Here is a 23103-nt window from a genome sequence, read left to right as displayed (position 1 = left end):
GCTAATGGTGGCTGGGAAACTAAATAGAAGTGGCCTGCCCCAAATTCTTGGCTGTTGGTGGGGCCCAAGCAGAGCCTGAGTCACTTCTGTATCAGGAGATGACAAAAGCGAGCCTGGGAACTAGGCCAGGTGTTAGTAGGGGATCTGAGCAAAAGGACTCCTGAGAATGGACTGGGGGCTGGGCTTCAGTGCTATAGGTTGTGGGAGACCAACCTTACATGTGACTGAGTCACACTCCCCGGCTGGGTGCTGAGGCGCTCAGTCACAGAAATGTGGCAGAGCTTTCCCCACCCTTCTTGGGTTCGAGGGTCGGTGTCCCCTGCATGGGTGTGTCTTGCTACAGCCCCATGGGTGAAGCTACGCTCACCTGTCCCTTTGTGATATAACCCCTTGCCCCGTTTAGGATAGAATCATCCCTGGAAGTGCCTTGTGTGTGTCCCCTTCTCTTACCGTGTGCTTGGGTGTGGCCTACCCAGGTGTTAGTCAACCTGTTCACAGTGGACAAGCCCCCTGAAACCTGACCCCTTGCCACATTTGAATAGCTTCTCACTCTCTCTCTTCCTGTGGACCCTTAAGGTCAGAGGAGCCATCACAGCGACCCCAAAGAAAAAGGTTCTTTATGTCTCTTGTGTGGTTATTTTGCGCAGCCCAATCAGCCCAGTTCAACTGGAGTGACCCCTGAGCCCGAGAACAGAAACCGGCAGCAGGTCTTCTCAACGCCCCGAAGTCCAGCGAGGAGACGGCGCAGTTGGGCATTTCCCATACCATGGTCCATAAACACCTCCTTGCTTTCCAAGATACATCTTCGGAGATCAGCATTTTGCAAAAAACATTTTTGCAATTGATGGGGGAGGGGACTCAAGGCCTCTTAGACCCGAGTAAGTCACTGGATATGTGCTAAGTGACCTGGATAGTCACTTCACCTCGTAAGCGCCTCCCTACAATGCTTAGCACCAAGTTCAAGGGGCTGCTTTGGCTAGTACATTGGCACTGGGCCTGTGTATAGCTCAGGAGCTACCCTGCCTTAGTGGGACTGCAAACTGGGAAGTTGTGAAGCCAGCAGTCTGTTTGGGGAACTTGGGGAGAAAAGGGGATGTGTTTGGAGGAAAGGCCAGCTCAGAGGCAGCAGGGCCTTGTCATCTGCTCGTGACTGTCACCTCAGAGCAGGCTTCCCCCTACTCCCAAGAACACCAATTGTGGGGGCAGCAGGGCCAAGGTGACCTTTGGCATTGCTCACCTTGGGGAAGGTATGTAGGTATCAGGGAGGTTGTGGCCTCTGGTGACCAGGAAGAGGGTCTGATGGGCCCATGGAACCATACAGGAAGGCTGGGTCAACCCTTGGGCTGATGGAACCCACAGGAAGAATGAAGTTGGTGGACCAGGCCCTCACCTGGCTGGAGGAATCCAGAGACCTTGGGCTGGCAGGGGACAGTTCCACCCTGGACACTGGATGCACGACAGGAGGCAGCTAGGGAGAGCAGGCTCTTTTATTGGGCAGCGGGGCCTGGGGCTGAGCTGGGGGGCTGAGCTGGGCGGGCGGGCGCGTCACCGGTAGAGGTAGTCGGCCTGGATGTTGGCGGCGATCTCAGCCTCCCACTTGTCCCCATTGTTGAGCAGCTTCTCCTTGTTGTACAGCAGCTCCTCGTGGGTCTCCGTGGAGAACTCGAAGTTTGGACCCTGTGGTGGGGCAGAGGTCCAGCCAGGTCAGACCCCTCCCAGGACCTCTGCCCAGCTGCTCCCACCTGGGGCCCACTTACCTCAACAATGGCGTCCACAGGGCAGGCCTCCTGGCAAAAGCCGCAGTAGATGCACTTGGTCATGTCGATGTCGTAGCGGGTGGTCCGGCGGCTGCCATCAGCCCTGGGCTCAGCCTCGATGGTGATGGCCTGGGGGGAGTGGCCACTGGTCACCGTCACACTGCCAGCCATGTCCTGGCCCCAGGTCCAACCCATGTGGGGCTTGCTCCGACCCTTGGTGTCTGCGCAGATGCCTCTGCCCCTTGCCACCCCTCCTAAGAGGCAGCCCGCACACCTGCCACACCAGCTTCTGTTTCTCTCAGCACCTGCCTCAGAAACATCTTGCTCTTTGTTAATTAACTGCCTTATCTCCTGCCTCAGAATGCCCCCCCAGGGCCAGGCTGGACCTCCCCCTTCACTGCAGATGAGCCCTACAGGGCCTGGCCCTGTAGAAAGTGCCCAGTGACTACCTGCTGTGTGGTGAGCAGCTCTCTGCCTTAGGGCTCTAATCCTCAGCTGAGTCTGAGGGGTTTCTGTGCACCACGTGTGTGCCAGCTGGGAGAAAGAAAGGCGGCCTGGGGCCTCCCCAGCAGGAGGACCCTCAAGGATGCTCAGACCCTCCTGCCGACCTCCAGGAGAGCTGCACTCCCTACTCACAGTGGGACCTTTAGCTGTAGCCTCTTCTTTCTATGCCTGTAAAAATGGACACATAACCTCTATCTGCTTGCATTACTAACGATTAAATGAGATGATGGAAGGCGTGAGCTCAGTGCATGCCTGTTTGTGACCAGCACTCACTACCCAGAAGCCATGACTGCACTGGGGACTGAACCAAGGGGCACTTGTCACCGAGACACATCCCAAGCCCTTTTTTGCTTTTTGAGACAGTCTCTCTCTAAACTGCTGAGGTTGGTCTTGAACTTGCTGTCCTCCTGCCTCAGCTTCCCCAGTCTCTGGATGACAGGCGTGGGCTGTAGCCACGGTTGTTGCATGAGGACACTCCTGTGTGCTCCCAGGCAGTGGGTGGAGGAGAAGCATCAAAGCCACAGCTCTCAGCCTGGAGGACCTGGGAGTGGTCCAGGAGAGACCAGCTAGGATGTGGCCAGGAGCCACCCTGAGCCACAGATATTGGAAGTGACCGCTGTGTGGACCCAGTGAGGACAGTCTGCTGGCCTCCTGCTGGGCACACCAGGGTCGGAAGCGTCTGCATCTCTGTTTCCATCCCAAGAGCCCCTCCTCTAGGGAATCCTCCACCACCCAAAGCCAGAGCTGCAAGGGCCGGCCGCCAGGGACGGGGCCTCTGTCTGTGGGTCCAGCCCAGGGTAGGCACACACACAGAGCTCCTGGAGCTGATGCTACATCTGGGGAAAAGTGGACACCTCAGGCGCCACCCCAACGATCCTAGGCCCAAGCCTCACACCGCTGACCGACCGAGTCAAGCACCACACATGCCACCCAGCCACACAGGCTGAAGGCTGGCCTCTGCTGCCACGCTGCTGCCCACGACACTCAGGCAACAAGGCCATCAGACCCACTCGTGGGGAGGGGGTGCAGGGTCAGGCAGGAAAGGGACTGTCCATCAGGTTGCCTGTCCTCCCTCCAGGGGCAGGGGCTAGGCTCACCTGGGCAGGGCAGACGGCCTCACAGAGCTTGCAGGCGATGCAGCGCTCCTCCCCAGATGGGTAGCGGCGCAGCGCGTGCTCCCCACGGAAGCGCGGGCTCAGCGGGCCCTTCTCAAATGGGTAGTTGATGGTGGCTGGCTCCCGGAACATGTAGCTCAGGGTCATGCCCAGGCCTGTGGGCAGCACAGGCATGTGTGTGGGCCGTCTTCCTCCCCAGCACAGCCTTGCCCATTCTGTCCTCACCCCACCAGGACCCACCTCGGAAGAGCTCAGTCCACATCAGGGTCCTCGCTGCCCGGTCGGTTATTGACTTCATGTCCATCTCGGGCTCCTGCAGGTTCACATACTCTGCGGGGTGGCAGGCATGGGCCATGACAGGAGGTTCAGGAGTCCAGCACAGGGAGATGAGGCCTGGCCTCACTCCTAGGCGTACCAGTTGGGCTCCCAGGGCCTGGTCATTCCCCACCCTTTCCCTAGCTTCCGCAAGGACCTGGGAGGTCAGCCTGGACCTAGGCAGGCCTTACTCACTCCTCCCTGTGCCTAGGTGACCCTTGAGCCCACAAGAACCCTCAAGCAAGGCTTTAAAGAGGAGCACAAGTGGTTGAGAGGCTTGGCCCCCACCTTCACGAGCAATCCTGATTCAGAGGAACAGGCATCCATGACTCACACCGCAGGCCCCACTCAGAGGCGCACTGCCACCACTCTCCCCCACCCTGACCCGGCAGGTCTGCTCCCAAGAATCTCAGCCCATCTCTATCATCATCCCTTGTTTTTTTTTTTTTTTTCGGTACTGGGGATTACCACTGAGTTACACCCCAACCATTTTTATTTTTATTTTTATTTTGAAACAGGGTCTCACTAAGTTGCCCAGGCCGGCTTCGCTCGAACTTGTGATCCTCCTGCCTCAGCCTCCTAGGATTGCTGGGATTACAGGTGTGCACTACCACGCCCAGCGTCATCCTCGTTTTTAGAAGGGAACCTGAAGCTCAGGAAGGGCCCAGGCACAGCCAGGACCAGAATGGTGTCCTCCCTGGCCTCTGGCAGGCTGCGCCTCCATCAGGAAGCCTAGGCTGGAGGCCACCCCACTACTCACTGTAGGTTGCTGCCACTGTGCTGCTGTGAAGGCTCCGTCCACTGGGATGTCCTACAAGGGAGGGGTGACGATGTGCTGTGATCTTAGGACAGAAGGGGCTTTCCCACCCCCAGGGAAGGCTCCCTTGGTCCTACCTGTGCGCGCAGCCTGGGCCAGGGCCCGCAGCAGCGTAGGCATGGTCAGGCAGCGCATCTGAGGGCATAAAATGGAAGGAAAGTGCAAGATTGAAAACTGACCTTCCAGGACCCCTGGCACTTGCCCCAGGGCCAGTGGTGCCATCCTATGCCCTCACACTCCATTCCCACGATGGCCATCTTGTTCCCAGGCACATGTCTTCCAGCCCTCCAACCTGATGCAGCTCAGCTGGACTAAAGCTCTGGGAATTCTATGGGTCCTAAGTTCCTTCTACATCTCTCCCGGCCCTGATTTGTCCTCACAAAATAACAAGGCCAACCACCACCAGCTTGCACTACAAGTTAACTCTGCCCCAGGTTCTACGTGAGGACACTCAGGAACTGTCAACTTGTCCTTGTGAAGTGACTCCCCCAGTCCCACAACAGGGGAGCTTCAGGGCTGGAAGCCGCCTCCCGCTGGAAACCCTCTCCCAGCTCCCCGCTCCCAGGCCCTTCTACAACTGTCCCCCAGCATACTGAGTGACCTAAGGTAGGTGACGCCACCTGGCCTCAGACTTCTAACCTGCAAATTAGGGGGGTCATGAGATTTATATATTGGGACTCATACACCCCAAAGGGTGAGTCCAGAGCCTGGCACTTCGCCAGAGCCCAAAAGGGACCCTCCAGGCCTATGACCTCTAGCGGGCCCACTCTTTTGACCAATGGCTACAGTCCCAGGCACCCAACCCACCACCTTCTCCGACCTTCCCCATGACCTCTGACCCCAAGGACGCAGGAAGACCCGGCCAGGCAGCGCATGCGCCGCGAGAATGCCAGCTTCCCGGTCGGCCCGCGACACGTGAAGGACGCAGAGGCCACGGGTCCTAAGGGGCCTAGACGGAGCGTGAGCACAGAGTTTGCGGGACTGACGGGGACACCACACTCGCCCCCGACGCTGCGCTGCCCAGCGTGGCCTTCACGGCCGAGCCCCGGGCACCCACCTCGAAGCGCTGCCTCTCCTTCCCCAGCCGAGCGGGCTGGTCAGCGAGAGGCGGAGCCTATCCCTGGGACATAGCCATTGGGTCGGCTGGTTTTGCCTTTTCCGCGGTGACCTCCGTGCTGTGCCCTTATTGGCCGGTGGTTCTGCCGAAGGAGGCGGGATCTAGAAGCATCTTTCCTCTGATTGGCTGCGCGAAAGCAGGCGTGTGAAGTTGGGAAGGGCGCCGCCATCTTGGTTCGGAAAGACCAATACCCAAGGACCTCCGAGTGCTGGAGGCGGGACGTCCGGGGCGTGGCTTAGGGAGAGGTGCGGGAGTGCTATAGGCGGGGGAGCCGGAGGGCTAGGTGACGCCGCTGTAACCGCGGCGGCGACCCCGGGCGCAGACGCTGGACTCGTGCGACTTCATCTAGTTCTCAGAGCTCAGTCTGGAGAAACGTTACTATTACTTCTCAGATGGGGAAGCGAGGCGGGGACGTGTCAGGCCGCCGAGGAGCGGCGTGCGGCCTGCACCTGGACCGGTGGGCCTCGGGACCCGCCTCTCATCGTCTGCTTCGTCCTGTGCGCTCCGCGGTAGAGGGACCCTGGGGGCTACGGGCACTGAGTCGCCCCTGGGTCAGTCTGCGTGTGTGTTGGGATGGTGGACAGGGAAGGCTTCCTGGAGGAGGCGGTGCCTGAGCTGACATTAGGGTGGGGCAAGCCCGGAAGGACAGAGAAAGCTTGTCCAGCGCGTGTCCGAGGTTGGCAGCCTGGTGACTGCAGTCCTGGGAGAGAGGAGCAGAACAAGAGCCTCCTGGGGACTGAAGCAGATGAGGGACTTGTCAGCTACAGGTTGCCAATGAGGGGTCTTGGCCGAGTGGTGGCATGGTCCTGCCTAATTTTGGAAGATTGGTGTGTAGCGTGGGGAGAGGAGCTAGGCCAGAGGGAGAAGTGAGGTGATAGTGTCCTGCTCGAGGCCCGGCCCTGGTGTTGTGATTTGTGTATGAGTTGGAGCAATCCCGGGGTGTTACAGGTTCACCAGGACGTGTTCAAAGCTGTGACCTGGGGGAGGAGATAGGGCGTCAAGCAGGAGCCACAGGGTTTTGGCCCTGGTGGCAGAGGAGTGAATGGAGCCCCAAGGATGAGCAGGATGGTGAGGAGTTAGGGTTGGAAATGCTCACCGGGAGGCAGGCAGAGCTTCTGAGAGGCTGCTGAAGCAAAGGGCAGTGCTGCTGCAGGAATCTCAGCCCTGCCTGGAGGGAGGCAGCCCCCTGTCCCTCACCCACTCTGGCCCTGCACCCCAAGAATAAAAGGACACCCGGAGCTCATGGTCAGCCTCGGGATTTAATCTTTGTAACAATCTTCAGAGGTGTCAATTAATCATCTCCACCAGCACTGCAGGTGGGGACACTGAGGCTCGCAGAAGACAGTGATGACCTGCTCACACAGCTTCCATGCTGTGGCCTGGACCCCATGCCAGGGCTTCTCTGCTGTACCCTCTGCAGGAAGGCAAGTGGCTCAGAGGTGCCACGTTTGCTCTCTTCTTCCAGGACATGATGGATGACATGGGGGGTAGGGGCAGGTCTCTGCACTGTTCCTGTGCTCCCATCCTCAGCCTGTCCTCATTATGGGGCAGCTAAGGGTCAGAAAAGGAAATCCCCCGGAGGGTGAGGCTGAGCAAGCTGCTCTGTCACCTGGGCGTCTCCTTGTGCCCTAGCCCACATCTCTGGCTGCTTCATGAGGGGAGGGAGGCTGGTGCCCCAGCACCTGCGGGCTCAGAGCAGTGTGCAGCTGCATCTGCGCTCCTCCATGGCCACCAATAGCACCCTCAGATTGTGTGGTGAGTAGGGAGGGTAGCGGAGGTCGTTGATCTTCTCCATACCCGGGCTTCGGAGCAGGCAGGCACGATGGTGGGAGAAGGTGTCAAAGGAGAACTTGCCGTGGTACCTACCCATCCCGCTGGCACCTGTAGAGTGGCATAGAGCACAGGTCAGGCCCTCAGTGGCCCGCTGTGGGGATATCAGGCAGACCTGGGCTCTGATCCTCTGAGCCTTAGTTTCCCCATCTGTTAAGTGGGCTGATCAGGGTTGAGCCCCAAGCCTTGCACTACCACCAGGACAGTAAGTGCTGGGGACACCAGGTATTGGGGCAAGCTAGGCACACAGTGCTCAAGGGTGCCTATTTTATAGCCACACTGCCCAGGGTTAACGCTCAGCTCTACCATGAATAGCTGTGTGTCACCTTGGGCAGGTGACTTTAACTCAGGTTCATCCTCTGGGACTATGGAACCACCTCAAGGGTTGTGGCAAGAACTAAGCAAGAAGCCAGTCGTGGTGGCGCACACCTCTAATCCCAGTGGCTCAGGAGGTTGAGACAGGAGAATTGCGAGTTCAAAGCCAGCCTCAGCTAGGGCTGGGGTTGTGGCTCAGTGGCAGAGTGCTTGCCTCACACATGTGAGGCACTGGGTTCAATCCTTAGCACCACATAAAAACAAATAAACAAAATAAAGATAATTTTAAAAAAATCAATCGAGGTGCTAAGCAACTCAGTGAGACCCTGCCTCTAATTAAATAAATAAATAAGTAAATATAGGGGGCTGGGATTGTGGCTCAGCAGTAGAGCACTCGCCTAGTACGTGTGAGGCCCTGGGTTCAGTCCTCAGCACCACATAAAAATAATAAAACAAAGGTATTAATATATATCTATCTATATCTATATATATAAATATAAATAGGGCTGGGGATGTGGCTCAGTGGTCAGGTGCCCCTGAGTTCAATCGCCAGTACCAAAAAAGGAAAAAAAAAGAACCAAGCAAGTGTTCAGAGCTGCGAACGTGGTAAGCTCTATGTTGTTGGTTTGCATCAGTGTCTAGGAAGGGAGGCAGACAAGGACCAGGCGAGGGAAGTCAGGGCCACGGCCTGGGTGGAGCTGGGGCATCCTGGAGTGAGTGGGCCGAGGGATAGGGCACTCACCAGGTGAAGAGGGAAGGTGGGCAGGAGGAGCACTGGTGTGGGGTAACAGAACCTATTAGGGCCAAGCTCAGTGGCTGAAGCAGCAGGCAGGAAGCTGGGGGAGGAGGCTGGAGTGGGACCCCTGGTCTGGCCTCAGGATGCTGGGAGTCAGGCCTGGCTTGATCTGGGGCCTCAGGGTCACAGCTGGATCAGATATGCCTGCAGGCCAACCCCCACTCCTCCAGGGACAGAGAAAGTAGGATGAGGAGTGGGACTGGCAGTGACCTCGGTAGGAGCAGAGGCTCCAGGTTGGAGGAAGGGGGGATCCAGAGCCAGGGTCTCAGTGTGCCCACCCCAGTGTGGCCTGCACTGCCAGGTGGCATTGCCTCAGCCTGCTGTGTGCTGCGGTGGCCCTAGCCACCCTCCAGGAAGGGTCCAGGCAGTACTGAGGTACAACTCTCCAGGCCTTGCTGCTGCTCATTCTGGAGCTTACTGTGGCAGGACCTTGACTGCCTCCTCGGGCTCTACCCTTTCACTGAGGAAGTGGGCCGGAGAGGGGAAGTGGCTGCCCAGGTCACACAGGCTGACGGGCTTTCCGGGGCCAGCCTTGAGGTTTCCCAATCTGGAGGCCAGGGCTTTGCAGCTGTGATGGAGCTGAGGGCAGGGGGCTGGTGACAGATGCCAGGGCTGGCCTGTGGGCTGCGGGAGGGTGAAGGAGCACAGGCAGCCAGGCACGGAGCGTGGAGCCCCTGGGGCTGTGCCCGTGGACAGACAGTAGACCCCAAGCCGTGCTGTTGGGAGAAAGGCAAGTTGTAGCACAACAGACGGTGGCCACGGCTGTGCACCTGTGGGCCCACCCATGTGCGTTAAGTGCAGGCAGGTCTGGAAGTTTCCACTCCAAACCGGGGAGGAGAGCAGGATGGTCAGTGCAGGGGGCCTCCGTGTCACCTTCCATGTGAGGTTGGGCTCAAGCAGTTTGTGGCAAGAAATTTGTCAGGTAACACTGCTGCCACACACTCGGGAACGGCAAGAGGGCAGGGCTGCGCGGGCACCTACCCACTCCTCCGAAAGGCAGGCTGGCCAGGGTCATGTGCATGAAGCCGTCATTCCCGCAGAAGCCCCCGCTGCTGGTCTGGGCCAGCACCCGCTGGACCACCTGGGAGAGAGCAGAGTGTTCGAGGCTGAACCTGGCGGCTCCAGCCTTGCTGCAGAGGGTCCAGGGCCATGGCATCTGCCGAAGGTAGGACAGGCACGCCGCCCCTCACAGAGCCGCTCACGTGTTTCCTGAGTGCTTGTGCGTGGCCTGTGCAGCGTGCTGGGACACAGGCTGTCAAGCCCAAGGGGAAGGCAGGAGACAGTGTCACCTGGGGATGGGTAAAGTGTCATGGCAGTGGTGCGGTGCCACGTAGTCAGGGAGGTGTCCCAGGAGGGACCTGGTGTGCCTGCTCAGTCTCATGGGGAGGGGCCATGTGGAGTGAGCACGGGGACACACGAGGACCTGACCCTGCGGTTCCATCTGTTCCTGGCTGACTTAATGAAGACCTTCCTTTTCAGTCTGGGTTTATCTGAAGAAGGAAATGGGGAAAACGAGCCGACTTTAAATAGTTGCTGTGTGGTCACTTCACTGTATGTAGCTCCAATCCTTGTGGCCCTCGTGACCAGCCTTAACAGCAAACAGCCAGGTGGACCAGTGCTGGCGGTCAGAGAGGTGGAGGGCCAGATGACCCTGATGCCAGGTCCAGTTTCCTAAAGGTCAAGGATCCTGATAAACAGGGTCCTTGGAGGAATGGCTGGTTCTAGAGTTGGGTCAGGAAGGTGCAAGGTGACCAAAGTTTGGCCATGTCATAGGACACAGGGGCCTCCAAGCCTGTGACACAGCCTGTAGCCCAAAGAATCAAATAAACATATCCCTTCTACATAAATCATTGAAGACACAAATAACATGCAGATGATCTAACACCACGCACAGAGCGCCCCCCACACTGCCTCCGTGGCCCAAGGGCCAGACTCGGAGCCTGGCTCCAGTTCATGGTGAGGCCCCGGCAGGTGCAGCCTCACCCAGGAGCTGAGGTCTGCCCTGCTGGCCAGCTGAGGTCTCGGCACACCCAGCACAGCCTTGCTCCCCACAGCCCAGCACCCCTAATGAAGTCCTGGGAAAAACCAGGCACCCTGAGGCTGGGGACAAATAAAGCTGCTGGCATTGAGCTGAGAGGCTTAGCTAGTACATCGTTAGCTCCTGGAGGAGAAAGGACCTTCATGGAAACTGGTGAAGTCCCCAGGAAGCCCGAGTGTAGTTCACGGAGATGAACCATGGCAGTTTCTTATTCTGACCCACAACAGGGCCCTTAGGCAGGGGAACCGGGGATGGGGTACGCGAGAACTCTACTGTCTCTGAAGCTCTTCTGTAAGTCCAAAGTTATTTCCAAATAAAAAGTGAACTTAAAAAACCATTGTTCAGACAGGAGGAGAATCTCATGAGGGGTGTGGGAGGGTGGTGGGAACTGTTGCTGTGTCCTTAGGCTGGGGACACCACCCCTGTGCCCTGGGGACTCTCAGGCTGCTCCGTGGGCCTAATCAGCATATTCTGGGAACTGCATGTGCTTGTCCTATCCACACCCCAGGTGGCCCCCTCGTGTGTGCCTCCAGAGCTAGGCAAGGTGGCCACCAGGCGGAGGTATATGGGGAAAATTGACTCGGGGACTCTGGACCCTGGAGAAGACCCCAGGGACATACTCCTGGGAAGAAGAGCAGGAACAAAGCCAAGAGCCACCAGCCCTGAAGTCCTGTGTGACTGCCCCACAAAGGCTGTGTCCCTTCTGCTGCCGCCACTCCCCCATCCTGCTGGGCCGCACCTGGGAGCTGTTGGAGAAGGCGTACAGGGCCAGGGGCTTCTCCCGCCGGTTGATGAAGTCGATGGCTTCATCCAGGCTCCTCACGGTCACCAGGGGCAGGATGGGCCCAAAGATCTCCTCCTGCATCACGGGCTCCGTCTCCTGCACGTCCACCAGCACAGTGGGCGCTGCGGGCGGGCACGGCGACAGTCAGCCCAGGGCCACAGCAGGGACACCCCAGGGGAGGGGATTCGGCAGGGCTGGGGCCCAGGATGCAGGCCGGGGACCCCCTGGCCTGACCTCCCAGCTCTCCAGGCTCTGAGGACCTGGGTCCTGGCCTCTCGGAACTGCAGATGGCAGGACAGACGGCAGGACGGGAGCTTACACCACCCTCCGGACCCTGGAACTGGGGTCCGGCTCAGTGGATCAGAGTTTGGGGTGAGGAGACAGGCTCCGGGCTGTGGTGACGTGGGGCCTTCGTGTTCTGGAACCAGGCACCGGGCCGGGGACCCAGGCCTGGCCAGCAGGGAGCAGGCCGGCTTTCAGGCGAGGCCCCTGCAGCGAGGAAGGCCCTCGGCCCAGGAGGCTGCGGCAGGGGAGAGGGGACTCACCGATGTAGAGCTCGCTCTCGTCGCTCTGGCCACCGATGGCCACCCGGCCACAGCCCAGCAGTCCCTGGAGCCGCTTGAAATGCTTCTGGCTGATGATGCGGCCCAGGTTGGGGGAGCTCTGGGGGTCGTCGCCATAGAAACGGGTGATGGCGTTCTGCAGGGCAGGCAGCAGGCGCTCGCGGGTCTCGGGGCTGCACAGGACGTAATCCGGGGCCACGCAGGTCTGGCCGGCGTTGAAGTACCGGAACCAGGTGACGCGGTTGGCCACGGTCTGGGGGTCACAGTCGTCGTCCACGTAGCACGGGTTCTTGCCCCCGAGCTCCAGGGTGACGGGTGTCAGGTGCTTGGCAGCGGCGGCCATGACAATCTTGCCCACACTGGGGCTCCCTGGGCATGGGAAGAAACCAGAGTGGCCTCTCCATCACTCTGATTATGCGGATAGCCATGGCCTGGGGCTGGGCTCCTCGCTTCTTGCCTGGCCTCCTTACCACTCCGGCACCCTGCAGGCCAGGGCCCTGCTCGTCTCTGCCCAGACCAGCCCCAGCAATGCAGATGCTCGGGGAGGCACCGAGCTGCAGCCCGGCTGCAAGTTGGCCCCGTCTCCAGCCCATCCTGTGGGCCACTCTTCCTACAATGCCAGCTGTTCCCCTCCCAGTTCTCCCTTCTCCTCTAGAGCCTTGGTGGCCTCTTACCAGCTCTCAGCCTGCCTGTCCCCTCTCTGTCCCCAACTCCCTTCCTGAGTTCCTGGATCTAGAGGGCACCTCACCAGGCCTGTGGCTCCTGCTCATCTCCTGCCTTTGCTCAGATGCCACCTGTCACCCCTGGAGCCTCCCGCACTGGCCTGGCCTGCAGCTCCACACCTCTCGGCCCTTACTCTCTTCTCTCCCCTTAACGCAGAACTCCAAAGGTCTTGTCCTTCCAGCCCCTCTGCACCCCGAGGCCTACGTGGTGTCTGGCACTTGGTCAGTGGGCTCAGCAAACCTCACTGACCAGGGCAGCAGGAGAGAATGGAGCTCCAGGGCCAAGTCTGGGAAGGACTTCGTCTGCCCTTCCTTCGCCCTCAGGACGGACCTGTGACTTAGAGATGACTGCAGCTTTGCAGATGAGAAAACAGGCCTGGAGAGCTTGGGGTGCAGCAGAGGTCCCCGCTGACTGCAGCCTCTGTGCAGGCCACCTTGAGGACCACGCCTAGAACAGCCTCTGGGGTCTCACCCGCCAGAGCTGCAGGGTGTGGGTGGAGGGGCGGCTCCTCCCTTGCATGGGGACCACAGGAGCTGCCACCAGACCCTCTTGCTCCGTTAGCCTCCCTGTGGCCAGGTGGGACAGGCATCGCTTTTCCTGAGCTTGACGCTGGGTCCACAGGGGAGAAGGGCAAGGCTGCGTCTCCACCTCCTCTCCTCTGAGGTCAGAGGTGAGCTCAGCCCTGGGAGTGCCGCCCCCTGCCTCTGTCCTTGTGTCTCCTCCAGAAGTCCCATCCTGGTGATGAAGCCAGGAGGTGTGGGGACTAGTGTGACGGCAGGGGAACCCGGGGGTCAACTCTCACCAAGGGCTTGGGTGCACATCCTGTCCTGGCCAGGGCAGAGTGAACCTGGGCAAGGCCCTTGGTCACCTGGACCCGGGCCTCACCTGTCTAGCCTGCAGTAGGGCCACTGTCCCTGGGGTGGAAGGCCTGGCACAGCTGGAGCTAGCAAGGCCAGAGGCTTGATTCAGGAGACTGGTTGGCAGAGGTGGGTTGTGGACCCACACAGGGGACTCGATGCCATTTTGAGTGGTGCTGAGGGACCAGGTCCTGCTCCCAGCCTGGTTGAGGTCAGCCCCTGTGCACCCACCCAGAGCTTGCCCATTCGGGGCTGGGTCATCAGTGGCCGTCGCCTGCTCTTGGAGTCAGGGATGGGATCCCCCAGGGCCTCCCCTCCTCACCTGTGAAGAAGATGTAGTCGAACCTGTGCTCCAGCAGCCGCGCGGTCTCCGTGGGCCCGCCCAGGGCCACAGCCAAGCAGCTCTGCGCCACAGGTGGGGGTCCCAGCTTCAGCGCCGGGGGGGGGGACACCTGTCCTGCCCACCCCCAGCCCCCTGGCCTGACCCAGAGTTGCCAAGGCTCTAGGAGGCTGGGTAGGTTGGGGTCCCCCAGGGGACTGGGCCCAACAGGTATGGGGTTGAGGGGGTGGGGCCGGGCTGGGCAGCCGGAGACAGAGCTGGGACTCCCAGGGACAGGTGCCCTGGCTGCTGCACAGAGGGAAGTTGGTGGGGGGCACTTAGCCCAGGTCACACAACTTGGAAGAGGTGGCACTGAGGTTGGGACTTGGGTCTCTGACGCCAGGGGCTGCCTGTCCCTCTCACCTGGTCTAGGTAGCAGGGCAGCACCTCGGCCAGGACCTTCTCAACGCTCTTGCTGATCTCGGAGGGCTTCAGGACCACACAGTTCCCTGCCGGGCAGGAGAGGAGGAGGCGGGGAGGTAGACGCCCAGCCCACAGCCCTGCAGGCAGGTGCTGGCCCCGCCCACTGTCAGATGGAGACTCTGGCTGAGGGGACAAGACACATCTGAGGCCACACAGCCCTGGACAGTGGGCCAGGTGGAAGCACCTGGTCTGGCCCCTGGGGGCCCTGAGACCTGGGGGGGCTGTAGGAAGGCGGAGGCTCTGCTCTCACCTGCAGCGATGGCCCCCACCAGGGGCACCAGCGTCAGGTTCAGCGGGTAGTTCCAGGGCGCGATGATGAGCACCAGGCCGAAGGGCTCCTTGCGGATGAAGGCTGAGTCCAGCTGTGTGGCCTGGGTGGGGGTGAACAGTGAGGTGCCCAGAGAGGCCACCCCATGGGAGCAAGTATTCCCTGAAGCCCGCCTGCCCGCCCCGACCCCCGGGCCTCTCACCAGGTTCTTGGACACCTTCTCGTCCTTCATCCACGTCTGCAGGTTCCTGAGGGCCAGGTCGACCTCGCTCTGGCTGATGGCGATCTCAGACACCTCCGCCTCAAAGTTGGACTGCGGGAAAGCCAAGGTCGAGGTGGGCTGGGGGTCAGTGGGTGGCTGGATGGGGGACGGCACAGAATCTGCTGCTGTGACACCTCTGGGTTCACTCCACACTCCGTGCCCTTACCGGGAACAGGCGCACGTTCCTTGGCACGAACCTGTTCCTGTGCCAAGTTGGAGCAGTGACCAAAACAGATGGGCAACCACCCTGGGGGTCCCATGTAGGGGACAGTGACTGTGACCATGAGATCATCAATGGCTGTGTTAAGTCTTGACGTGTGCAGGGGTGGGTGTGAGAGTGTGCTCGAGGTGTGCTGTTTATACAGTGGTCAGTACAGATCTCCGGGATGAGGAGCCATTTGAGCAGTGACCTGAAGACAAGGAGGGTGGGGCCTGCATGCCTAGGGGTGGCACGTTCCGGACAGGTGTCCCAGTCGGGGCAGGGCCCTGCATGGCGGAGGTGATGGCCAGGTGACAGGAGATGCCGCTGAGCAGAGGGGGCGGGATCCAACTTGGACCTAACAGGCCGCGTACAGCTGTCTGCAGGGTGGACATCCATCTGTACAGCGCAGGGCACAGCCCCCTCCCTGGCAAATGCTCTCTGTTCCCACAGCCCAGGGACAGGGACCACTGTCAGGTTTCTAGGGCAGGAGGGAGGAGACAAAAATCAATAGAGCTGGGTGCGGTGGCCACGCCTGTCATTCCAGTAGCTCGGGAGGCTGAGACAGGAGGATCTCAAGTTCAAAGCCAGCCTCAGCAACGGCGAGGCGCTAAGCAGCTCAGTAAGCCGCTGTCTCTAAGTAAAATACAAAACAGGGCTGGGATGGGGCTCAGTGGGCGAGACATTGTCCTGATCTCTGCCAGCTGGTGTGCCCTGTCCCCACCCCCCAGGAGAGACACGGCCAGTGGAGACACTGCCAGCTACTGGAGGCCGTGGCCAGAGCGACTACAGGACAAGCTCCCTGTGTCAGAGCAGAGGTGATGGGACACAGGGTACCGGGTGGTCAGGACCAGAGGCAGGAATCCTCCACTCGGGGTCACTCAGCTAGACTGCAGCAAGGCCAGGGCCAGCACTGGGCCCAGGAGGAGGGGACGGCCTCAGAGGACAAAGCCGTGCCCGCTCGTGCCCCCTCATGCCCCCTTGTGGCCGCCGGGCTGCAGCGAGCCTTCAGCCACACGTGTCCACAGCTGGTCACGCTGCCGGGACCCGGACAGCCTGGGTCTGCTGAGCTCTGTGACTCTGGAGAGTGGGCCACCGGGAGCGGGCTTGGGCCCTGACTGTGTCTTCGGGCAAGAACATGTCCCTCTAGGGGTAACTGGGAGTGACATGCCTTCTCTAGGGGTAACTGGGAGTGACGCACCTCCAAGAGCCTCTGGGTGCGTGGGAGACACTGCCTGCTGGGGTGGGGACGGCCGGGGGAGGGGCCAGGTTGAGTTTCCTGGGCTCCAGGAGTCGGAGCTGAAGTGGCAAAGGGACCAGATAGCCCGGTTGGTCAGGTCAAGTCTCGGGTGGCAGGAGACTCGCTCCCCAGGGAGCCCAACAGGCTGGGGGAGGAGATAGCTGGGGACGTCCTGCCCAGAAAAGGGTTCTGGGGCAGCCCGCTGGACAGCTGTCCTGGGGCAGGAGTGCGGTCAAGGGGTGGGGCCTTGCCAGGTGCCTGTTTCTGGGGCCTCCACGGTGGCTGCTGCAGGATTGGGAGGGTCTGAGCCTGAGGGCCTCCCGTGTTCACACAGAGCCTGTGATGCCCGCTGTACCCAGAGTGAGGCCAAAGTCCTCCGGGGCTGACCAGGCCCTACCCACTGGGTCCCACCTCCCGGGCCTCACCTTCCACATCTCTCTCTCCCACTCCCTCCAGCTACACTGGTCTCTTTGTAGCTCCTCAAATACACCAAGTCCTCCTGCCTCAGGGCCTTTGCTTGTGCTACACAGGTGGCCACCCCCAATGTCCAGGGGCTCTTTCTTTCCCTCTCCTCTGTGTCTCTGCTCTAATGCCCCCCTCTCAGAGACACCTTCCCTGCCCCTCCATGTATAAACCAGCACCTGCTCCTGGACCCTCCGCCCTTTCTCTGGGGTGTCCCCATGACACTCATCATCACTCAGCCCACTGTGCCACCTCTGTCCTGTTGTATTGTCCCCCACCAGAGGGTCAGCTCTGTGCACTGGGGGCCTTGGCCCTGTTCGGGTGCCCAGAGCCTCACCAGCACACAGTAGCTGCAGACTGAGCCGAGGACCCGGGGCTGGGTGAAGGCAGGAGGCAGGTCCTGGCCCGGGCAGGAGCTGGGCTCTGGTGGCTCTTAGTCCCTCTGTCCCAGCTGTGCTGCCTGACCCCTCCCTGCAGGGCACCCTCTCCCCCACCCGGCCACCTTGTGCAGGTCCTGGGCCAGCGCGTCCAGCAGCAGCTGCCGGTTGTCCTGCAGGAAGCGGCCCAGGCCCTGGAGCTGCGCCGCCCGGAACTCTGCCGGCCGAGTCCGCCCTGAGCTGAAGGCCTCCCGCAGCCGCCGCAGCGTGTCCTCGACGGGGTCCATCCTGCTGGACAGGGCAGCGAGAACTGGGTGCTCCACCTCCAGGGGCGACCTGCGGCTGCCCCTCAGTTACCCCACGGGCCAGCTGCTGCCTTCAAGTCCCTGCCCTGCCATGGGCGCACTCAGACGCGCCAGGCCTGGTAACCACTCCCTTTGCCAGGGGAGCGCGGGGTGTCACGGGAGACAGTGTGGCTTGGGGACAGCTGTTCCCCGGCCCCCAGACCTGGGCAGGCAGGCTGAGGTCACCCTACTTCCTGCCACATAGGGTGGCCCTGAGTCATGGTCCCACCCTGCTTGGGAGCCCTCCTGGAGGGAGGCTGGCCATCACCTGGCCTGGCCGAGTGGACAGGAGTACAGTGAATGGAGGGACAGTTTGCCATCGGCCACCACGGCCACCTCTTGGAATGTGCTGGACACAGAGATCCCTGTCCTCCCTGTCCCAGCCTGGGAGCCAGGATGGGTGTGGCAGCTCAAGGCCTGGGTGACCTGGGCAGTTGCCCCCTCTCCCTGCACCTCAGTTGCCCTGGCACAAGGGGGAAGGCCCTGCTGCCCCCTCCAATCCAGTCTGCAGGGCTTGTAGAAGGAGGTGACATGGGGTGAGGGACACTCATGGCTCCATGCTGTCACCAGCCAGGGCAGGGACCCACGTCCCCCTGGGCCCCACCTGTTCCCTTGAGGCTCGCCTGATGAGTGCTGTGACCACCCACTCCTCAGCCTGGTGCCTGCCTCCCTCGGGTCTCAGCTGATGCCTCCTCCAGGCAGCCAGCCCTGACTTCTCCCCACCCACCCCCGTAGCTGCCCCTTGCCTGTGCTCCCACTGTTCTGGGTGGTGCTGTGAGATAAATGTCCAGCGACTCTCTGTCCATCCCCCAGTCTCCTCCCCTGCCTGTCTGCTTCCTCCCAAGGGCCTGGGCGGCAGCCCCTGTTGGCCTACTTGACCCATCCTTTGGGTCTCCGTGCCCAGCCTCCTCGCCTGCTGGACATAGAGCAGCATGTGCCAGCTCGTAGGTGCCTGCCGGCCTCCGGAGCTGGGCTCCTGGCTGGGCCTCGTAAGCTGGGAGGCCTGGGCAGGCCTTCGCCCTCCCTGCCTCGGTGTCCTTGTCCAAAGCACAGGGGCGAAGCTAGCTCTGGCTCCTCTGCGTCACGTGGCAGGACGTTGTGCCCTGAGCTCAGGACACAGGGTCACCTGGCTGTTTCACTAAGAGGTCTACAAATATTGACTCCCCTCCCGTCACCTTCTCACCCCCCGCCGAGGGCGTGGGGACAAGCGCACCGCCCCCTGCCTTTCATCAGAGCCTCTCAGCGCCCACAAAAATGTGAAGCTCGCAGCACCCACAGGGGACGTGGGCAGGAGCTCGGTGGGGACAGGGGTCCAGTGGAACATTCCAGCAGCTGCTCCTAGCAACAGTGAGGCTGGCTGGCATGGGCAGCAGGCTACGGCCCTGACCTGCCCGTGCCCCTGTGGCTGGTCTCTCTGGGCTGAGGCCCCCAGCAAGTGGCCCCGAGGGTGGGGAGCTGGGCAGGACCCAGCAAGCAGAGGAGCCAGGCCATCCTCTGCCCAGGATCAGGGACCCTGGGCTGTGACCCCTCAGAGGAGCCGAGCAGCCACTGTGGACACAGGAGATTCCTGCGGCAGTCACTGGGCTGGGCCGGGAGCGCGGTCCCCCTTCGTGGGTCCATCTCAGGTCCATCTCACACCGAGTCTGTCTGGCTGTCTGTCCTGACTCGCTGAAACTTGCCAGCAGCTGGGGGGCCGTTAGTGACCCCATCGAAAGTAATGGAGACCAGGACACAGCAGGCGCGGGCTCCCCCAAGGCCACCCACGTTCTTAGGCTGGAAACCCAGGTCCACCCCTGGCTCAGCACAGTTCCAGTGCCCTTCGAGGGGGCAGCCAGAGTCCTGGGGAGGGGACCTGGGCCCAGGCAGGCACTTGCCTGTCAGCGAGGCGCCCTGTGAGGACGGGAGTGGCGCTCTGCCCGTGCTGTTCCCTCACCTGCCCTCAGTCCCGCCAGTGCCCACTGCGCCCGGCCGGCCCAAGTCCCTTCCTGCCTCCGCAGGCCGGGCCAGGGAGGTCCAGGGGCTGCAGGCCTGGAGGTCTCTGTGAAGTAGGGTGGGCAGGGCTTCCTACAGCATTTGAGGGTGAAAAGAACACTGGCCTGTGTCCCCTGGGGCCGGGAAGGTCCGGCCACTTCCCTCCAGGCGATGACCTGGGGATCCCTCTAAAAATAATCACAGGCTCTGGCTGGCGGGCACAGGTGTGCCTGCCCTGGTGTGGCGCCGTCAGCCAGAGGAGTGGGGTGGCTCGGTGCTGGCTCCTCCCCTCACGGAGCCCCTAGCTGTGCCGGCGTCGGGTCCTGCCCTGCCCGTCCGCAGCCTGGTGGCTGGATGCTCCTCCGGCTGCAGGCCCTGTCCCTACTCAGGCCTTCGGCTTTTTGTTTTTGGGTTCTGTTGTGCTGGGATCCAACCCAGGGCCTCATACCTTCTGGGCCAGTGCTGTCCCTGAGCCGCTCGCCTCTCGGCCCGTGGCATGGCCTGGGGGTCCAGCGACCTGGCTCCCAACTCCCAGCAGCTCTGCTTATTTGCCAGGGGACCTAGGGCGAGTCTCTTGACCTCTGAGTCTCACTTTTGCTGTCTGTGAAATGGCACGGCATGCCCAGGAGGTGGCTGTCACCTGAGTAGACTCTTGCCCCCTCCGGGGTCATGGAGTGTGTTCCCTCTTGGGGCAGCTGGGCACAGGGCGGGGTCCCTTGGCCTCACAGGGCGTCCAGTACCCAGGAGGAGGAGGCCTGGTGACCCACTCCCACAGATGGAGGTTGGCTGCTGGCGGCTGGGCCCAGCACTCCGGCCTCTCCCGGGCCCTCCTTCTCCCCCTCCCGGTCCCTCCACCCTGTCTCTTCCTTCCCCTTTCTCCCCTGGCCAGCCATGGAGCCGAGGACACAGTGAGCCTGTGTGTCCCCAAGCAGCCTGCCTGCCTGGCAGCCGGCAGCCCCGTGGCTGAGCCGGGTCCTGGCCCTGGCTGATGGGTGCAGCCCCAGCCTGCCCGGGATACAGTACCTGAGGCCCCGCCAAGCTGCCCTTCCTGCTGGCTGTCCCCGCTCGGCTGGGGCTCCCCTGCCTTATGAAAGGTCCAAGACAGGCCGGCCTCCCGGGCGGGGCACCCTTGGCCTCCGGCCTGACTTTGGCGCTGGGCCAGCTGGAGGCTGCAAAGCAAGATTTTGCTGCTACTTCCTCCAGAGGCCTCTAGATCCTTCCCTGAACCTCAGGAGAAGGATCCAGGACTCAGAGAGGGCAGCACCAGGCCACAGGCCACACAGCCTGTCAATTCTGACCAAGGGGCCCGGCCCGAGGAGAGCCCAGGGCAGTGGACCCGGGAATCAGGGGCGAGATGGGGCCCGGAGGCCTACAGCAAGAGAGGCTCTGCCCTGCCCCAGCCCCCCGAGCCTCAGGGTCCCCATCTGCAAAGCCGAGATGGCTGGCGGCCAGAGCACAATCCCAGGACAATGTCTGCTGCCTGCTGTCCTCAGCCTCTGCCTATCTGTGTCCCCAGCACCACCCCCAGCAGCACCCCCTGCACAGAACCTGTCACCCCCCAAACCTGACGTTTTACCAATGAGGAAAGCAGTGCCCAGACAGGGGAGGGGACTTGACCACGGGCAGGGGTGGCAGGGCTTCCTGCTCCGAGCAGGTGTTCACCGTCACGGATGTCCCCTCTGCCTCCCAGAGACGAAACCACCCTCCACTGCCGACGACAGTGATCAGATGCTACGCATCACCGTGTCACCTATCATCCTGGGGGACCTCATGCTCCCACTCCTCCTCAGGCACAGAGCTGTGCCCGGGGGCCTTGCCACCCGCCTTGCCACTGTCTCCACCCCAGGCATACCTGTGGGGCCAAGCAGGTGCTGGGTCAGACGGGCGCGTGGGTTCCAGGTGTGCGGGCAGGGACTGGCTTTGTGCCACTGCCTGCTGCGGTGCCCTCCCTGCTGGTGCCCTGGGTCTGCCTGGAGGCTCCGGGGCCAGGGCCTCTGGGCCGACCTTGCACCTGGGAGATGCTCATGGCTGCCCCACCCACCGGCTCCCCGGCCTCCCTGGGAGAGGGCTTCTGGCCCACGTGGGCTCCGACACCCTGGAGGATTTAGCTCGTTGGGGTGGGGGAGGGATAAGGGGCTGCGGAGGACCCCCTCCCCGTTCTCTGTGGAGGATGGAGCCCCCAGCCGCCACCTGTCACGTGACTCAGCATGTGACAGCCTGCTCTGCCGCTCTCTGGAGCTGAGCCAGACAGAAGCACAGAGAGCTGGTGACAGGCAGGGCTAGGCGGGGGCTGGGCCCATAGCTTTCAGCCAGGAAGTAGACTCAGAGAGGAGCAGTCACAGGCCTAAAGCCACACAGCAAACTGGGAGCCCACCTGGAAAGGTCCTGATGGGTGAGAGGGGTGTGCAGGATCCTAAAGACCCTCTCTGACCAGAGAGCTGTCAGGAGACTCCCTGCAGATACAGCTCGCAAGGAGGCTCCCGAGGAGGTCTGCCTTCCTGGGACAGGGTCCACCTGTGCTGGGTGTGGAGGCCCCTCTACCCTGGGGTGGGAGGCACCCCACCCTTCTCCTTGCCCCTAGAGCCGGGTTCCAGAGGCTCAGTGGGCCTGACGGTTGTGGCCAGGATAATCGGGGCCTCTGGGCAGGACCTCCAGGGGTCACTCTTAGAGCTGCCTGGGACTGCACATCTGGTGTAGGGGACCCAGAGGTCTCGAACTTCTGCTGTGGCCAAGCTCAGGTGTCTGGGCCAGACAGATCTGCCCACCCTCACTGGGTAGCACTTGCTTCTTGGCCTTGGAATTCTCATGTGTGTACAGGCAAGAGCAGGCCCAGGGTGTCCACAAGGTAAACGGCTGACATGGTGAAGCACTTAGCTCAGCACCTGGTACAGAGGCGGTGAGGGGTAGCCTGGTTTGCAGCCCGGTCCTGACACTTGTCTGTGTGACCTCAGGTCACTGTCTTAACCTTCCTGTGCCTCTGCATTTCCACCTAGAGGGATACGGAACTGTAACACATGCCCAAGGATCCCGAGGATGAAATAACTCAATCCCTGCAGGTGGGACTGGAGTCACTGACATTTCAAGTGCCCCAACCCGACCTGAAGGAGAGCCACTTCCCAAACTCCAGGACAGGAAGGTGGCTCAGGCCCTTGCCAGACCCACCAGCTGCCTGCCAGACCGGCTCGGTCCCACCGTCCTCTGCCAGGGTCCCTAGCTTTGGCCCTCCCCATTGCCCTTCCCTCCTTACCCACCCGCAGCCCCCATCTGCAGCGGACAGCGGAGGCCCAGGGAGGTGGGGTGGGGCCTGACCTTGGGTCCAGGGCGCCCCAGCAGCCCTCTCCCTCTTCTGCTGTGGCCGCCCAGGAGGAGGTGCCACCCCAGCCACCCCCGCCCCCGGCCTCGGCCTGGCCTGCCCCTGCAGTGCCACAGACGCTGGCACTTACTTCAGAGGATTTGATGGAAAGACTCTGCTAGCCCCGCGTGGTGGCCACACCTGTGATCCCAGCAGCTGAGGCAGGAGGTTCAAAGCCTCAGCAACTTAGCAAGACCCTGTGTCAAAGAATAGAAAGGGCTGGGGACGTGGCTCAGTGGAGGAGCACTCCTGGGTTCAGTCTCCAATACAAAAAAAAAAAAAAATCACCTTTAGT

The 23103-nt window shown here is 61.5% G+C and overlaps 2 protein-coding genes across 16 annotated transcripts; both read right to left on the bottom strand.

Annotated features, from left to right (window-relative positions):
- Window positions 1-1469: 1469 nt before the first annotated feature.
- Ndufs8 (NADH:ubiquinone oxidoreductase core subunit S8) lies at window positions 1470-5668 on the bottom strand. Of its 5 annotated transcripts, none has more exons than XM_015503252.2 (7): window positions 5566-5668; window positions 4586-4643; window positions 4452-4502; window positions 3617-3706; window positions 3359-3531; window positions 1758-1886; window positions 1470-1677 (listed from the first exon to the last, which is right to left on the bottom strand). In XM_015503252.2, exons 2-7 carry the CDS (start codon window positions 4641-4643, stop codon window positions 1546-1548), a joined length of 633 nt encoding a protein of 210 aa, XP_015358738.1. In that variant the 5' UTR covers window positions 5566-5668; the 3' UTR covers window positions 1470-1545. The 5 variants fall into 5 exon arrangements, with proteins under 5 accessions (XP_015358738.1, XP_015358736.1, XP_015358737.1 ...); XM_015503250.2 differs by lacking the exon at window positions 5566-5668 and adding an exon at window positions 5348-5548; XM_015503251.2 differs by lacking the exon at window positions 5566-5668 and adding an exon at window positions 5329-5352.
- A 1197-nt stretch (window positions 5669-6865) lies between these two features.
- On the bottom strand, window positions 6866-21732 carry Aldh3b1 (aldehyde dehydrogenase 3 family member B1). Of its 11 annotated transcripts, XM_048807758.1 has the most exons (12): window positions 21309-21627; window positions 20480-20625; window positions 19905-20057; window positions 17267-17432; window positions 14804-14914; window positions 14584-14704; window positions 14274-14359; window positions 13854-13935; window positions 11934-12320; window positions 11344-11510; window positions 9548-9647; window positions 8312-9282 (listed from the first exon to the last, which is right to left on the bottom strand). In XM_048807758.1, exons 3-12 carry the CDS (start codon window positions 19952-19954, stop codon window positions 8981-8983), a joined length of 1572 nt encoding a protein of 523 aa, XP_048663715.1. In that variant the 5' UTR covers window positions 19955-20057; window positions 20480-20625; window positions 21309-21627; the 3' UTR covers window positions 8312-8980. The 11 variants fall into 11 exon arrangements, with proteins under 11 accessions (XP_048663718.1, XP_015358730.1, XP_048663719.1 ...); XM_048807761.1 differs by lacking the exons at window positions 8312-9282; window positions 21309-21627 and adding an exon at window positions 6866-7506; XM_048807759.1 differs by lacking the exon at window positions 21309-21627 and having other exon boundaries at window positions 17267-17429.
- Window positions 21733-23103: the final 1371 nt, after the last annotated feature.

Source organism: Marmota marmota, unplaced genomic scaffold (assembly GCF_001458135.2).
Source record: "Marmota marmota marmota unplaced genomic scaffold, marMar, whole genome shotgun sequence".
Classification (NCBI taxonomy): domain Eukaryota; kingdom Metazoa; phylum Chordata; class Mammalia; order Rodentia; family Sciuridae; genus Marmota; species Marmota marmota.
The sequence above is the reverse complement of the archived record's forward strand: the minus strand, read 5'-3'. Positions and strand labels throughout refer to the sequence as shown.